Raw genomic sequence first — 16,888 nt, forward strand, 5'->3', positions numbered from 1 at the left:
CTCCCGGGTAAGGATGGAGTGTGGAACTGAGCTCGGTAGGCTGCATGCACTACACACATCCCATTTCCGGGGAACAGGCCGACGGTACTCCCACTTAGAAATGTGCAGGTACGACCGAGTCTGTTCCTGGCTGGAGTGGGAGGGGGGTGGTACATCCCAAGTAGTGTAGGGGCAGATAGGGGGAGCAGCCTGGGTAAAGATAGGAGCTCATTGGGTGCTGGTCACCTGAGCTCACACATAGAGGGTGTATATAAGGTGGGCACCAACTAAGATCAGGGTCAGATGCAGAGGATCAGATGCAGAGAGTCAGTCAGCTGCAGAGAACAAGTCAGGAGCAGAGGAGAGAAGAAAGACAAAGACCCAGAGTGAGAGAGGAGAAAAGAGAGAGACCCAGAGCACAGAAGAGAAGGACTCTGAGATCCCAACTCAAAGCACCGGGTGAAGAGTCGGCATCAGGGTACCGGAACCCAAGCTGGTGGGGGTAAAAACATTCCCCAGCCAGAGACCGGAGACCGTGGGCAGCGTCTGCCACGGTCACCCATCACATCCACCCCGAAGGCACACCACATGAAGGGTCAGGGAACCCAGGGCCAAGGGTGTCCCAACAGAAGGCCCGAGGGAGCTGGACCTAGGTGGATTACTGGTGGGGACGGCCAGAGAACGGGACAGAAAGAGAGCTCAGGGCCACGCTCCGGACTTGTTTGGGGGTTGGCTGGATCCAGGACCTGGTGGACGCAGCACGGCTCGGGTGGTCACTAGCAGCTGGAGTGACCAGTACAACATCTGCAGTAAGTAAACACCCTTAACTGCACAACCCGACTCTGTCTTCACTGCCGTCTGCACTACACCACCACAACCCCCATCCTCTGCGCCTGTCCCCTCTGAGGCTATACCCCTCCCGTTGGGGGTTATCTCACCAAGCTGCGCACTCACCATCAGCCTCAGCGGACCCTGCTGCAGCGGCGGCCACAGTGACCGCATCACAACGGGTGGCGTAGTCGACACAAAAGAACTCTTAATAACATCTGTAGGACTGCCACATAATACTGAGCTTGACGCCCTGGGCACGGGGCCGGGTCACAGCCGCTCGGAGACTACAACCCCCCATCTGATCCGGTGCCGGGTATTCCCCTCAAAAAGGAATATGTCCCAGGGGGCGCGTCAACTTTGGCGTAGTCGGCAGGATTACGTGCCCGCAACACCCGGGTACTGCGTGCCTGAAGAAAAGTGCAAGTTTACCTCAGAAAGAAGTCTCCCGCCGGTTCCGGAGGGTCCACGCCATCGGACTCCATCACCAGTCGTTTCCCGCCGATTGTCCGCCATTTCCAACTTGTTCCCGCCATCTGCAGAGTTTCCCGCCACTGGGCGACGCTTCCCGCCAAAACCGCAGATTTCCCGCCTTGGAAGAGCAGCGGACGCCATTATGGGCGTGCCAAAGGAGGGCAAGAGGCCACCTCCCATCGTGGGCCAGGACAGAAAATGGCGCCAAAAGTGGAAACCGCCCCCACCAACAGAGACTGTGATGCTAGAGGTGTCTGTCAGCGTGAAAGAACTGCCCCTGGAGCTGACAGTCACCGAGTTGCCCCGGGACCGCCCTCGAAGTGGGAGGAGACGAAAGAAAAGAACAAAGATGGGTGCCGCCTGGAGCAGTCTGGAGCGAGCGCACCCGGAGGCAGGAAGCCTGGAGAGGAGCAGCAGAAAAGCTCACCCGGAGATGTCCAGAGAGCAGAGCAGCACCGGCCCGCTGGCCAGGAGCCTGCTGGAAGAAGAGCAGAGCAGCACCGACCCGTTGGTCAGGAGCCTGCTGGACACCACGACCCCACTAGGCCTAGTGGAGGTCCTTGCACAGCTCCCCCGAGACCGGGAGTGTGCGCAGACTGCCCTGGAGGGCCTCGCACGGAGGATGGCCCGGGTACAGCGCGAGATATTGGCGGAATGGAGCCGGGAGATGGCCCAGCAAGCTGAAACCAAGACGCAAGCTGAAACCAAGACCCGGAGCACGCCAGCCGAGATGAGGAAGGAGACCGCCTCTGAGGATGGCGCGGGAGGACCCAAGGCCGGAGACGGCGCCGAGAAGGGAGCCGAACGCATGGAGGCAGGTAAAGGGGACGCCTATACCCCAAGCCGTGACACCGCTTACCTGCCCCAGCTCCCCGTCGCAGAGCCCGAAAGTCCCCCTGCTGTGCCCGAAAACGCCATGTCACCGACGCAGACTAGGCCCCAACCGGAAGCCGCCGCCGCGACCCCTGTGACGTCACGCGCCTCGACCCGGGGCGTGACAAAGCAGGAAATACCACCAGCCTGGTCGCAAGGCCTAGTACCCCCGGGCGCCGAATCACCAACAGCGCCCCCTACCTCCGCGGAGCCTCCGGCCTGGCCGCAAGGCCAGGTAGCCCAGGGCGCCGCCGTCCTAACGGTGCCCTTCACCTTCCAGGTGCCCCAGGCCTGGCCGCAAGGCCTGGGCAACCCGGGCGCCACCACCACCGCGCCCGCACCCGTAAAACCAAGGGTGCCGCGTCTGGGAGAGGACTTGTTTGCCCAGCACACGTGGCCGGACGGGCAGCCTTTCATCTGGCCCCAGAAGTATTACGAACTGGAGCACCAGAGGAGGGTTGGGGCCATGTGTGCACCCCTGATTCCGGCTCCGAAGCCCGTAATAAGGATCTCGCCCCCGCTAGCGGAAGCACAGTTTGAGTGGGACCCCACCGGAGAAGATCTAATGGGGTTCACTCAGGAAACTAGGGCAGCTGCAGCAGAGCGTGCGGAGTGCTGCCGCCAACAGCTCGAGGAGTTTGCGAGGGAGCGGAGAGAGAGGCGGGTCCGGGAACAACAGGCCCAAATACGGAGTGCCGAGCAGAAGAGCCGGACCAGGAGGGACCCCCGTGCAGCGCACAGTCCCCGTACCACCGGGACTGTAATAAAGTTTAACCAGCAGCATGGGTGGGGCTTCATTAGAGACAACAACACCCCCGGCGACGTCTTTGTCACGCGCAGAGACGTGGAGTCCCATCTGCCGGAGGGGCACAGAGGTCGTGACCTCTACATCGGAGACGAGGTCACCTTTACCCGGCACAAGTGTGCCAAAGGACCTTACGCCCTCCACGTACACCGCCTGACGGAGGAGGAGTTGCAGTGCGGGGAGGAGGAGCAAGAGGACCCGGACGGGTCTGAAGTTACAACCAGCTATAAGCAAAGAGCAGGAGGAAGACGCCGTTGAGTGCGGCAGAGCAAGTGATGTAAATAGTTACCCGACCGGGTACCAAAGAAACTGTTGATACATATATATATAGTCCCCGTTGGGACCAGCTGAGTGAACTGTTTACCCGTTAACCCCTTAATCCCACAGGCTGAGGACTGTGAGCAGCCATTCCCTTCCCTCTACCTGGCCGAGGACTGAGAGCGGCCAACTTCCCCTGTATATAGTTGCGCTTCCTAAAGCGCCCCCTACCGGTTTTATAGGAAAACCAGTTTTTCTAAGAGACTGTCGCACTTTTCCCGGACACACGTTGCACAGTGTCCGGAGGAAGAACCTGAAACAAGAGACGACGAGAAAGTTTTATCTGCTAAGATATGTTATTTATATATGTTTTATATGAAAAAAAAAAAATTTTTTGTATGTTTTGGTGTTATTTATGGACGTGCTGTGATTTACCAGGGGGGAATGTAGCACCCTGAGGATTCGGCTGCTACAGGAGTATTGCACCTCAACCCAGAGGTGTGATATTCCACTCCCGGGTAAGGATGGAGTGTGGAACTGAGCTCGGTAGGCTGCATGCACTACACACATCCCATTTCCGGGGAACAGGCCGACGGTACTCCCACTTAGAAATGTGCAGGTACGACCGAGTCTGTTCCTGGCTGGAGTGGGAGGGGGGTGGTACATCCCAAGTAGTGTAGGGGCAGATAGGGGGAGCAGCCTGGGTAAAGATAGGAGCTCATTGGGTGCTGGTCACCTGAGCTCACACATAGAGGGTGTATATAAGGTGGGCACCAACTAAGATCAGGGTCAGATGCAGAGGATCAGATGCAGAGAGTCAGTCAGCTGCAGAGAACAAGTCAGGAGCAGAGGAGAGAAGAAAGACAAAGACCCAGAGTGAGAGAGGAGAAAAGAGAGAGACCCAGAGCACAGAAGAGAAGGACTCTGAGATCCCAACTCAAAGCACCGGGTGAAGAGTCGGCATCAGGGTACCGGAACCCAAGCTGGTGGGGGTAAAAACATTCCCCAGCCAGAGACCGGAGACCGTGGGCAGCGTCTGCCACGGTCACCCATCACATCCACCCCGAAGGCACACCACATGAAGGGTCAGGGAACCCAGGGCCAAGGGTGTCCCAACAGAAGGCCCGAGGGAGCTGGACCTAGGTGGATTACTGGTGGGGACGGCCAGAGAACGGGACAGAAAGAGAGCTCAGGGCCACGCTCCGGACTTGTTTGGGGGTTGGCTGGATCCAGGACCTGGTGGACGCAGCACGGCTCGGGTGGTCACTAGCAGCTGGAGTGACCAGTACAACATCTGCAGTAAGTAAACACCCTTAACTGCACAACCCGACTCTGTCTTCACTGCCGTCTGCACTACACCACCACAACCCCCATCCTCTGCGCCTGTCCCCTCTGAGGCTATACCCCTCCCGTTGGGGGTTATCTCACCAAGCTGCGCACTCACCATCAGCCTCAGCGGACCCTGCTGCAGCGGCGGCCACAGTGACCGCATCACAACGGGTGGCGTAGTCGACACAAAAGAACTCTTAATAACATCTGTAGGACTGCCACATAACACTGAGCTTGACGCCCTGGGCACGGGGCCGGGTCACAGCCGCTCGGAGACTACAACCCCCCATCTGATCCGGTGCCGGGTATTCCCCTCAAAAAGGAATATGTCCCAGGGGGCGCGTCAGGGGTAATACCCACGGAGCTTCCCAGGCTACTAATATCAGCCCCCAGCTGAATACATAGCCTTTACTAGCTATTAAAATGGGGGACCCCCCCAAAAAAATGACGTTGGGTCCCCCCTAATTTAATAGCTAGCAAAAGCTAGGCAGACAGCTGGGGGCTGATATTAATAGCCCAGGAAGGGAGCCATGAATATTGGCCCCCTCCCAGGCTAGAAACACCAGCCGTCAGCCGCCCCAGAAATGGCGCATTCATAGGATGCGCCAATTCTGGCACTTAGCCTCGCTCTTCCACGCTGCCCTGGTGCGGTGGCAGGGGGTAATAGGGTTGGGGTTGATGTCAGCTTATAATGCCAGCTGACATCAAGCCCAGGTAAGTAATGGAGAGGCGTCTATAAGACACCCCCATTACTAACCCCATAGTCAAAGTTAAAAAAAACACAAACACCCAGAATAAAGTCCTTTAATTGAAATAAAGACACAATCCTTTATTGTTCTAAATTAAACCATACTTACCGTCACGCCCATTCCAGCTGAAGCCAACGATCTCCTGCAATAAAAGAAAAATAATAAAGCAACCTCATCCTTACCTTTCCATGGTTCCCACGACAGCTTCAGCTCTGCTACATCGAGATGACAGGCTGGACCGCAGCAGAACGCTGCCATCCAGCCTCTCATCCCGCAGACACTGAGAAGCGCAGGCTTGCTTGCGCTGCTCAGCGTCTCTCTGTGACGACATCCAGATGAGCCGAGTTCATGTCCAATGAACTCGGCTCACCTCATGCACGTCACTGACAGCGTGGGAAAATTCTCACGATGAAGCGGTGAGTGCAGGAGAATTCTCCCACGCTGTCAGTGACGTGCATAAGGTGAGCTCATGTCCAATGAACTCAGCTCACCTCCTGCACGTCACTGACAGCGTGGGAGAATTCTCCTGCACTCAGCGCTTCAGCGTGAGAATTCTCCCACGCTGAAGCGCTGAGTGCAGGAGAATTTTCCCACGCTGTCAGTGACGTGCATAAGGTGAGCTCATGTCCAATGAACTCAGCTCACCTCCTGCACGTCACTGACAGCGTGGGAGAATTCTCCTGCACTCAGCGTTTCAGTGTGAGAATTCTCCCACGCTGAAGCGCTGAGTGCAGGAGAATTTTCCCACGCTGTCAGTGACGTGCATGAGGTGAGCCGAGTTCATTGGACATTAACTCGGCTCATCTGGATGCCCTCACAGAGAGACACTGTGGAGCGCAAGCAAGCCTGCGCTTCTCAGTGTCTGCGGGATGACAGGCTGGATGGCAGCGTTCTGCTGCGGTCCAGCCTGTCATCTCGATGTAGCAGAGCTGAAGCTGTCATGGGAACCATGGAAAGGTAAGGATGATGTTGCTTTATTATTTTTCTTTTATTTCAGGAGATCGTTGGCTTCAGCTGGAATGGGCGTGATGGTAAGTATGGTTTAATTTAGAACAATAAAGAATTGTGTGTTTATTTCAATTAAAGGACTTTTTTCTGGGTGTTGTGTTTTTTTTAAATACTTTACTAGAAATTCATGGTGGTCATGTCTAATATTGGCGTGACCCCATGAATTTCGGGCTTAGGGCCAGCTGATAATGCCAAGCTGGCCCTAACCCCTTTATTACCCAGTGAGCCACCGCATCAGGGCCCTGGATGAGTTGGGTACAGCGCCAGAAAATGGCGCTTCTATGAACGCGCCATTTTCCGGGGTGGCTGCGGACTGCAATTTGCAGCGGGGGTGGCCCAGAAAGCTTGGGCCTCCCTGCGCTGCGGATTCCAGCCCCCAGCTGCCTAGTTGTACCTGGCTGGACACAAAAACAGGGCGAAGCCCCACGTCAATTTTCTTTAAATTATTTCATGAAATAATTAAGAAAAAAAGGGCTTCCCTATATTGTTGTGTCCGGCCAGGTACAAATAGGCAGCTGGTGGTTGGGGGCAGCCCGTTCCTGCCTGCTGTACCTGGCTGGACACAAATATAGTGCGAAGCCCCACGTCAATTTTTTTTAAATTATTTCATGAATTTCCTGAAATAATTTAAAAAAATTGAAGTGGGGCTTCGCACTATATTTGTGTCCAGCCAGGTACAGCAGGCAGGAACGGGCTGCCCCCATCCACCAGCTGCCTATTTGTACCTGGCCGGACACAACAATATAGGGAAGCCCTTTTTTTCTTAATTATTTCATGAATTTCATGAAATAATTAAAAAAAATTGAAGTGGGGCTTCGCACTATATTTGTGTCCAGCCAGGTACAGCAGGCAGGAACAGGCTGCCCCCATCCACCAGCTGCCTATTTGTACCTGGCCGGACACAACAATATAGGGAAGCCCTTTTTTTCTTAATTATTTCATGAAATAATTTAAAGAAAATTGACGTGGGGCTTCGCCCTGTTTTTGTGTCCAGCCAGGTACAACTAGGCAGCTGGGGGCTGGAATCTGCAGCGCAGGGAGGCCCAAGCTTTCTGGGCCCCCCCCCCGCTACAAATTGCAGTCCGCAGCCACCCCGGAAAATGGCGCGTTCATAGAAGCGCCATCTTCTGGCGCTGTACCCAACTCATCCAGGGCCCTGGTGCGGTGGCTCACTGGGTAATAAAGGGGTTAGGGCCAGCTTGGTATTATCAGCTGGCCCCAAGCCCAAAATTCATGGGGTCACGCCAGTATTAGACATGACCGCCATGAATTTCTAGTAAAGTATTTAAAAAAAACACAACACCCAGAATAAAGTCCTTTAATTGAAATAAAGACACAATTCTTTATTGTTCTAAATTAAACCATACTTACCATCACACCCATTCCAGCTGAAGCCAACGATCTCCTGCAATAAAAGAAAAATAATAAACCAACCTCATCCTTACCTTTCCATGGTTCCCACGACAGCTTCAGCTCTGCTACATCGAGATGACTGGCTGGACCGCAGCAGAACGCCGCCATCCAGCCTGTCATCCCGCAGACACTGAGAAGCGCAGGCATGCTTGCGCTCCTCACTGTCTCGCTGTGACGGCATCCAGATGAGCCGAGGTCATGTCCAATGAACTCGGCTCACCTCATGCACGTCACTGACAGCGTGGGAAAATTCTCACGCTGAAGTGCTGAGTGCAGGAGAATTCTCCCACGCTGTCAGTGATGTGCATGAGGTGAGCTCATGTCCAATGAACTCAGCTCACCTCCTGCACGTCACTGACAGCGTGGGAAAATTCTCCTGCAATCAGCGCTTCAGCGTGAGAATTTTCCCACGCTGTCAGTGACGTGCATGAGGTGAGCCGAGTTCATTGGACATGAACTCGGCTCATCTGGATGTCGTCACAGAGAGACGCTGAGCAGCGCAAGCAAGCCTGCGCTTCTCAGTGTCTGCGGGATGACAGGCTGGATGGCAGCGTTCTGCTGCGGTCCAGCCTGTCATCTCGATGTAGCAGAGCTGAAGCTGTCGTGGGAACCATGGAAAGGTAAGGATGAGGTTGCTTTATTATTTTTCTTTTATTGCAGGAGATCGTTGGCTTCAGCTGGAATGGGCGTGATGGTAAGTATGGTTTAATTTAGAACAATAAAGGATTGTGTCTTTATTTCAATTAAAGGACTTTATTCTGGGTGTTTGTGTTTTTTTTAACTTTGACTATGGGGTTAGTAATGGGGGTGTCTTATAGACGCCTCTCCATTACTAACCTGGGCTTGATGTCAGCTGGCATTATAAGCTGACATCAACCCCAACCCTATTACCCCCTGCCACCGCACCAGGGCAGCGTGGAAGAGCGAGGCTAAGTGCCAGAATTGGCGCATCCTATGAATGCGCCATTTCTGGGGCGGCTGACGGCTGGTGTTTCTAGCCTGGGAGGGGGCCAATATTCATGGCTCCCTTCCTGGGCTATTAATATCAGCCCCCAGCTGTCTGCCTAGCCTTTGCTAGCTATTAAATTAGGGGGCACCCAACGTCATTTTTTTGGGGGGGTCCCCCATTTTAATAGCTAGTAAAGGCTATGTATTCAGTTGGGGGCTGATATTAGTAGCCTGGGAAGCTCCGTGGGTATTACCCCCTTCCCAGGCTTCAAACATCTGCCCCAGCCGTTTGCTTAACCTCCGCTAGAGCCTAAAATTAAGGGGAACCCCACGCCAATTTTTTTAATAATAAATCCTTTATTTTAATACTAAATGACAAGTACAGTAACCAACACTATCACTGTACTTCATATATATGTGACTGACATGTTTCTATCTATCTAATCTATGTGTGATGCTCTATCTTTCTGTTCTAAATTGTCGGGTACCGCTGCTGAATTGCCGGCCGGCTTTTTTAAAGAGACAGTGCATGAAAACACTATTATTTTTTTAAATAAATCCTTTACACTAAATGACAAGTACAGTAAGCAACACTATCACTGTACTTATTATATATGTGACTGACATGTTTCTATCTATCTAATCTATGTGTGAAGCTCTATTCTTTCTGTTCTAAATTGTCGGGTACAGATGCTGAATTGCCGGCCGGCTTTTTTAAAGAGACGGTGCATGAAAACACTAATATTTTTTTTAATAAATCCTTTACACTAAATGACAAGTGCAGTAACCAACACTGTCACTGTGCTTCTTATATGTGTGACTGACATGTTTCTATCTATCTAATCTATGTGTGGTGCTCTATTCCTTCTTGTCTAAATTGTCGGGTACCGGTGTATGCCGCTGCTGAATTTGCCGGCCGGCTTTTTTAAAGAGAGTGTCTTCTGAGCAGTTTGTCAGCTTTTGGACACCTTTGCAGGTGTTTTCTATGTGTTTCTATGTGTTTTTGTTTGCCTGCCATTGGTTTTAACGGTGTTCGACGGTGTTCTAAGGTGTTCGACGAACAGTTCGACGAACATCCCGGTGTTCGACGAACCGAACCGAACCCGAACACTACGGGGGTGGCTCAACACTAGTCCTGAATGTCAAATTTGTCTTCTGGAGATCCCGAACGTATAAATTTATAACAGACAGATTGGCGGTTAATGATTCTGTCATAGTTTAGTGATATCATCATCAGTTAGAAGTGTTGGTTGTCATCCAGCTTTCTGATAAACAGATATAACCAATTCATTGCTGGATAGAATGTCACCAGCCTGACAGGAGACAACAGCTCGCTACTATATATTTACAGGCAATGCTCTGGTTTTAGGAGGAGCAGACGGCGTCACATAACTAGTCACTGGGGGTCAGTTTCAGAGGCTACAAGTTACGCGGTCTTAATGATATAACATTACTATTCCAGAAATAGAGAGATGGATCTTTAAGACATTGCCGCCTGGGGTAACTCCAGTGGAACATGATGTGATACGTCACATTTGTCTTATTATCTGCTGTGGAAATTTCTCTCTCCTTTGGGATAAGAAAGAAGAGACAAATTCCCATACTGTTGCTACAACACAGACCTACATGGCGCTATAGCAGAGTACTTGATCTTGGTCACTAAAAGTAGACAACTATCTGCTGTGTACCTCTAGCCCTAAGCTAGCAGGAGATACCAGAAAGTGTACCATAAACCCACTTTTGATGTTCGTTTGTTACCCCCAGTTTTGGTCCTCAGCTTTAGGATTCCACTGGTCTGAGCATAGTTGCAGAACATGAGTGGCTTTTGGAGATAAACTGGCTCTTAGCACTTAAGTTGGCAGAGCTATTCCTCCTGAGGCTTACTTTCCAAGAACTGCTGTATGTTCTACCCTACACTGGAATGATCCTGATAATCAAACATTGCTGATGCTATCTAATAACTGCCAAATAACAGCATGTCAATACCGAGAGAACACGGAAAGAGCTTCCACTCCTCGTGGCACGATACCAACATGTCATCTTACAAATGAACGGAGTCAGCCTATGATATACAGTAGCAGCTGACTTCTGTAGGACAACATGGAAATGTGACTGTAACACTGAAAGAGCCATCAAACTGTCGTCTACCTCCCTAGTGAGAATATATGGCCTCTAAAAGCAAGGATCATTAGTACGCAGTGTAACCTCTCACCCTTCCACTCCACATCTACTAAAAGAAAGCCTTATTTAATAACCAGAAAACCACAGATTATAACATTTATAGGGTGTGGACATGTTTCTCTATCGTGAGGCTTTACGGGAAATATGAAGAAATGAATGAAGTTAGCAATGTGGTCAAGTCTAACATCTATGCCTGGTATTGACAGGTCAGTAGGGTGAAAGTGTACTGTATACTCAAACATTATAGTTTAATAGGAAATCGCAAAGAAATTATTTGTCTCTACTCTTTGGAGACGATTTTAATTTTTTACACAAGTTTTTCCAATTGTTCTTAAAATTCTTTAGAGAAGTCCATGTGAAAAAAAAAAACATGTCACACCCAGAGCATGATACATTTTAAAGGAATGTGTCACTAGGATTTTTATACCTGATCTGAGAGCAGCATGAAGTAGGGGCAGAGACCCTGATCCCAGCTATGTATGACTTATTGGGCTTCTTGATGCAGTTTTGATAAAGTCACAGTTTTATCTGCTGCAGATCTAGCAGTTCTCTGAATGCTGAGCTCTGTATAGCCCCACCTACAGATTGGCAGCTTTCTGTGTACACTGTGCATCGGCACAAAGCTGCCAACCAGTGGTGGGGGTGTGGTTGGACTACCGGGCAGCAGGTTTAATAGTCATCTAGTGATAACTTCCTGCAAATAAACCAGCGATTGTATCAAAACTACAGCAAGCAGCCCAATAAGTGATATATCAGCGATCTCTGTCTCAACATCATGTGGCTCTCAGATTCTCAGATTAAATGGCAAAAATCTGGTAACAGAAAAAGTCCCACAAATCAAAACAATTTGCATGTAGTGATAGTTTAATTTCACCATAGACTTTTAATGTACTCAAAACAATAGAAAAAATATTACTGTAATTAATTTTTTGAACTTCATGTTTGAACTTAGCACACTGACTTTACGCATGTGAGCATGTGATGTAAATGTTAATATTTGAGTTAATAAATTTGCAGTTGGCAAAACCTAATTCCTATTGTGAAAGACATCAAATAACCAGAAGTGAGATAGTGATCTAACCTTCACAATTCCTAGATTTCTCTTATGTAAATGATGCACCCTATTAAATCAATATCTATTGTTTGACAGTAGTAAATTGGCCATATACATCTATCCTATCATTCAGCAGACGGCTACCTCTACCGATTCCTCCATATTCAGCCGAGCACTCACGTTCTCTATGAAAAAACTCAGGGAGCGGCTTTTCTCCCTAGCGTACAAAAGTATCGGGGTAATTGAATTCTAACCGCTCAATTATTATGTCTCCCAACTTAATCTATCATGGGACAGTTAGGAGGCGCCCACACACATTAGATGGGCTGCAGATCCTGCCAAAATCTCCAGATTTGGTTGTCTTACTTAACATGTATTGAGTGCTTTATAAGTGTGCCTTATGCTGCTAAAGAGGTAAAAGTGTTATGGCTGTGCTACCAATGATTTCTCATGTAGATAACACCTTTACCAGCTTAGGGCACAAAAGTCGTCCAAATCTGGAGATTTTGGCGGGATCAGCAGACCATCTAATCTGTATGGATGCCTCCTAACTGTACCATGACAGATTATGACGAGAGACATGACAATTGGGTGGTTAAGTAGGATCAACCCTTCTAAGCCGTCTATATGGTCATGTACGTTATAGAAAGCTAAATAAAATGATCCCTTTATAGCTGGCACTGATGTTTTATTAAAGAGAAATCCACGCTTTTCTTAGTAGATGAGCTGTTCATGGCTATAGGCCGGGCACAGATCTCCCCAAGAATCTGAATCCAGAACTTATTTTAAGACATGTATTGACTTAGTGTCTGCTTTCTTGATCTACATACTTTACACTAGTAACGCCTCCTTTCTTTTAAAATAAGCTCTGGAAGCAGATTCTAGGTGAGATCAGTGTCTGGCCCATAGATCTTAACAGCTCATTTACATATAAGAAAAATGTGGATTTCTACTATGTATGACCTGCATGCCCATCTAGATGACTTACGAGGTTTAATCCTACTGATAGATTCCCTTTAACACTTCATTTTTAGTGTTGAGCGAGTAGGTTCTGTTCCGAGTATGCTCGGGCCGAGCTCCGAGTATTTACAGCTGCTCCGTGATGTGTTTGAATCGCTCCCGTGTGCATGATTTGCAACTGTTTGACAGCTTTATTACATGTGAGGAATGTGTAAGAAATAGACATTCCTCACATTTAATAAAGCTGGCAAACAGTTGCAAATCATGCACACGGGAGCGATTCAACCATATCACCGAGCAGCTGTAAATACTCGGAGCTCGGCCCGAGCATACTCGGCGAAAGGGTTAATAGAACATACTCGCTCAACACCATTCATTTTCCTAGTGTCTATACATTGAAGTGCAAGATCTTATTACATAATGCATAATATGGCAATACACCCATACTGTACCTCTGTAAGTCTCTGATTCCTGAATAGTATGGAATTTCTCAGAAGATACCTGTGTGTAGTACATTACACAGGTATTCTCCCCTCGGGAAGGAGAGTGGTTTTACAGTTCTGTAAGGAGAGTGGTTTTACAGTTCTGTAGGACAGACCTCATGTGTTGTAATGCACATGACGTCGCTGTATACATCAGCCTTTTAATCAGTGTGGTCTTGTTCTAAATTCAATCATATTTCTACTTGTAATAATCACAGGTTCAATCACGAATCCTCATAAAACTGAGATTACATTTCAGCAACATCCCTAATCTGTATCAGTTTATTCTAATGACTCCCCAGAGAATGTAAATTATCGAGTCCTCTTCAGTCTGTATAAATATTTACCTTTTTGAAATACTTAAAAAATAATAACTGCCTTGATTGGTTGTAAATTCAAGTTGTCACTTACATTATTGCTACATTTCATGCTCAGGTTTATATATCCCCGGTAGTTTTATTACATTTAGATGCAAACCTTTTGCAACATTTTATTACATTTTCTCTGCAGTAGCCAAATAGTTTATCTTATCTGTTTTTTTTCTTTCATTCTTTATTGAGTGACTTTGTTCACATCTGCATCATGACTTATTTATTTTACTCCCTTATATAGCGTCATTAATTCCGCAGCGCTTTACAGACATAACTTTCGTTTATGATGAATACCATCGGTGCCTGACGGATGCCATTAATTTATATAAAAGTCCTTTTGGTTCCATCACGGCGTCTGTTGTTTTGATGGGAAGACTAGTGCTGCATGCAAATCTGGAATCAGTAACAGACGCCCTGAAGCAGATGTGAACTGAGTCTAATGACGTGGCTGTAATCTTAATGTTACTATAGCTACTGTATATAAGATACATTATCTGCAATCAGGCGACTGATCCTCTATATTACAATAGACAAAAAGTGACGAATGAATCACGCCTAGAAACAGATAAGGTTTGCAAGAAGCATGAATGCCGAATGCTGCAGAACTGGGAAGAGCTTTGTAACAGTTGCTCACATGACAATAGCTGCCAGGGGCAGCCAGGACAGGAGATTGTGGGCTAGCCCACTTATGCCGTCTTCTATGCACCAATCAGCATGTCCATAGAGGGGGTGTGTGGCAGGGTGGAGTCCCAATGACCTTGTATTGGGTTAAAAGCATGAGAAGACTGAGCTTGAAGAAGGTAACCATCGGTCACATTCTTTCTCTTTTTTTTATTTCCCGCTTGTCATTCATACTGCCAGCCCTCCTAAACTCCTGTTGTGTTTCCTAAATTCAAACCATAAGGAGGATTATCATGGGAATTAGTGTGATTAATCTGTGGGTAGTGAAGCAAAATAATGCGCTGCAAAAACACTAAACTCACAAACATGAAAAAAAAATCTAAAGTAGAAATATTCCATTTTTTCTCTGATTTCTATGGAATATCAACTATACTGATCAGGAATTTCAATTGTGAGCCCCAATGGGGACAATGATGATGATGTCTGTAGAGCGCTGTGGAATTATTGACGCTATATATGTGAGTAAAATAAATAAGGGGAAAAGTCGTCTCTTTGTTTCTCTATTCTATTATCTCATTTATTTAATAATATGCTGTCATTTAACAGTAATATTTCATACATTTTCTGATTGCTCATACTAGCAACTAAAAATTAATTGTATTATTATTTATTAATAATTATACTACCACTAATAATAATGACATTTTGTTTTGTAATCTTTTTCCCCAGCACTCTGAAAAATAGTAAATCTATAGGATTATTTTACATGTTGAAACACCCCTTGTTTAATAATAAGTAACCCCTGGTTTGCCAGTATGTTACGTACATCACTGACTGAATTAAAAGCCTCTTTTAATATTGTCCCAGGTACAGATTACCAAAAGCTAAAATGGTAAAATTGTCTAAATTACCGTTGAATACCACAACGTCGTTAATACGAATGATAAAAACAGATTTAGAGACATGACAGATTAGTGTGGCTAAAAAAAAAATATTTCATACAACTCAAAGGGGTTGTTTTGCTACAATGTGAATGGATTTCTGCAAACCCTATTCAGATGAGCTGGATAGCTACCTTTTAGTAATACACATGACATTAAACTTTCCTTAAGTCATAAATGAATGAGCATGCAAGACTGCAGCACTTTCACAGTAACTTAAGATGCACTCAGCAATGCCTGCAAGCTACCTTCTCCCTGGGAGCTCCATATGTTGGCATCAAGAATTCTGGCACATTCCTTACTTTCTGAAAATACAATTAGGAATGCTATGCAGTCATTTGTACTGCCAGTCCAGAGAGGAAATAAGTGCATACAGATGTACAGCAGCGCTCATGAACAAACTTCATATACTTCCAAACAGACAGAATAAATGTTAGGGAAAAATATATTGGTATCGTTCATAACTTTAGATATACATTTCAAGACTTTAAATTGTAATTGAATTAGATTAAAAATGATCAAATTCTATGCATGTAGCAAAAAAAAAGTGAATAGTATAAGTATTCAGACTTACTTGTAGTAGGAGGCGACTCAGTAGTGGCTAAGACTTTGTAGCAAGTCAACAGACAGTGCATCCATGCAAGCAGTGCAAGGACTTCTCCACTTCTCATTGTTTTTTAAACCTTTGCCTAAAATAAATAAATATATAATATCCCTATTCTTTCTTGATTCCTAATTCTATGCAGCCTTTTATTCAACTTTGAATAATGTTTCAATAACTACAGTGCATTGCATGGGAAAAGGCTTTTCACTAGCAGGAGGAGTCAGGAACTGCTATTGGCAGCCTGGAGTCTCCTTATGTTATGAGAGATATGCAAATCATAACCAAACCCATCAGAAGGAGGTTCTCAGGGTGACTTTCAAGTATGTCTAAATAGTGACATGAACCATTGCTGGAGGGTGGACCAACAGAATACAAGAGGCATGCAGTAGGAAATAGTATACTATGTACTTGTGTACAGAAACATCTGAGTACACTCCTTATCTGAAATATCTGTGTACTATATATATTTTTATATATATATACTTATATATGTACCGTCTGTGTATATATATATATATATATATATATATATATATATATATATATATACATATACATATACTTATATCTATACAGCCATAAAGAGAGAGGGAGGGAGAGGTATGTGTGTGTATATGTATATATATGTGTGTATGTATATATAAACACACACATGTACATGTATATATATATATACTTATATCTATACATCTACTCTCTAGAGATAGAGATGGAGAGGTATTTGTGTGTATATGTATAGTAAATATATATATATATATATATATATATATATATATATATATGCAATATTATGGATATATTTACTATGGGTGTATAGTAATATAAATATATGTATTTATTAATATTTTTCATTTTATATGATTTCTGTTTGCTCATTACTAGCACTATAAATAAATTGTCTTATCATCATTATTAATACTACTAATAATAATAACAAGAAGAAGAAGCAGAAGAAGGAAAGAAAGCTAAATAGAAAAAAAGAGAAAGATAAAAAGAAATACAAAAAAGAA

At 46.4% G+C, this 16,888-nt stretch overlaps 1 protein-coding gene across 1 annotated transcript in view; it reads right to left on the reverse strand.

Moving 5' to 3' along the window:
• The window catches only part of LPL (lipoprotein lipase), a 45,410-nt gene extending 29,260 nt beyond the window's left edge, over nt 1-16,150 (reverse strand). Inside the window, exon 1 of the mRNA XM_073636967.1 lies at nt 15,849-16,150. Coding sequence (XP_073493068.1) covers nt 15,849-15,945 — 97 coding nt within the window. The 5' untranslated portion in view covers nt 15,946-16,150. The remainder of the gene's footprint in view (nt 1-15,848) is intronic.
• Between the last annotated feature and the right edge of the window lie 738 nt (nt 16,151-16,888).

Source organism: Phyllobates terribilis, unplaced genomic scaffold, assembly GCF_046119375.1.
Source record: "Phyllobates terribilis strain yellow unplaced genomic scaffold, ASM4611937v1 Scaffold_1__5_contigs__length_1240528914, whole genome shotgun sequence".
NCBI classification, from domain to species: Eukaryota; Metazoa; Chordata; class Amphibia; order Anura; family Dendrobatidae; genus Phyllobates; species Phyllobates terribilis.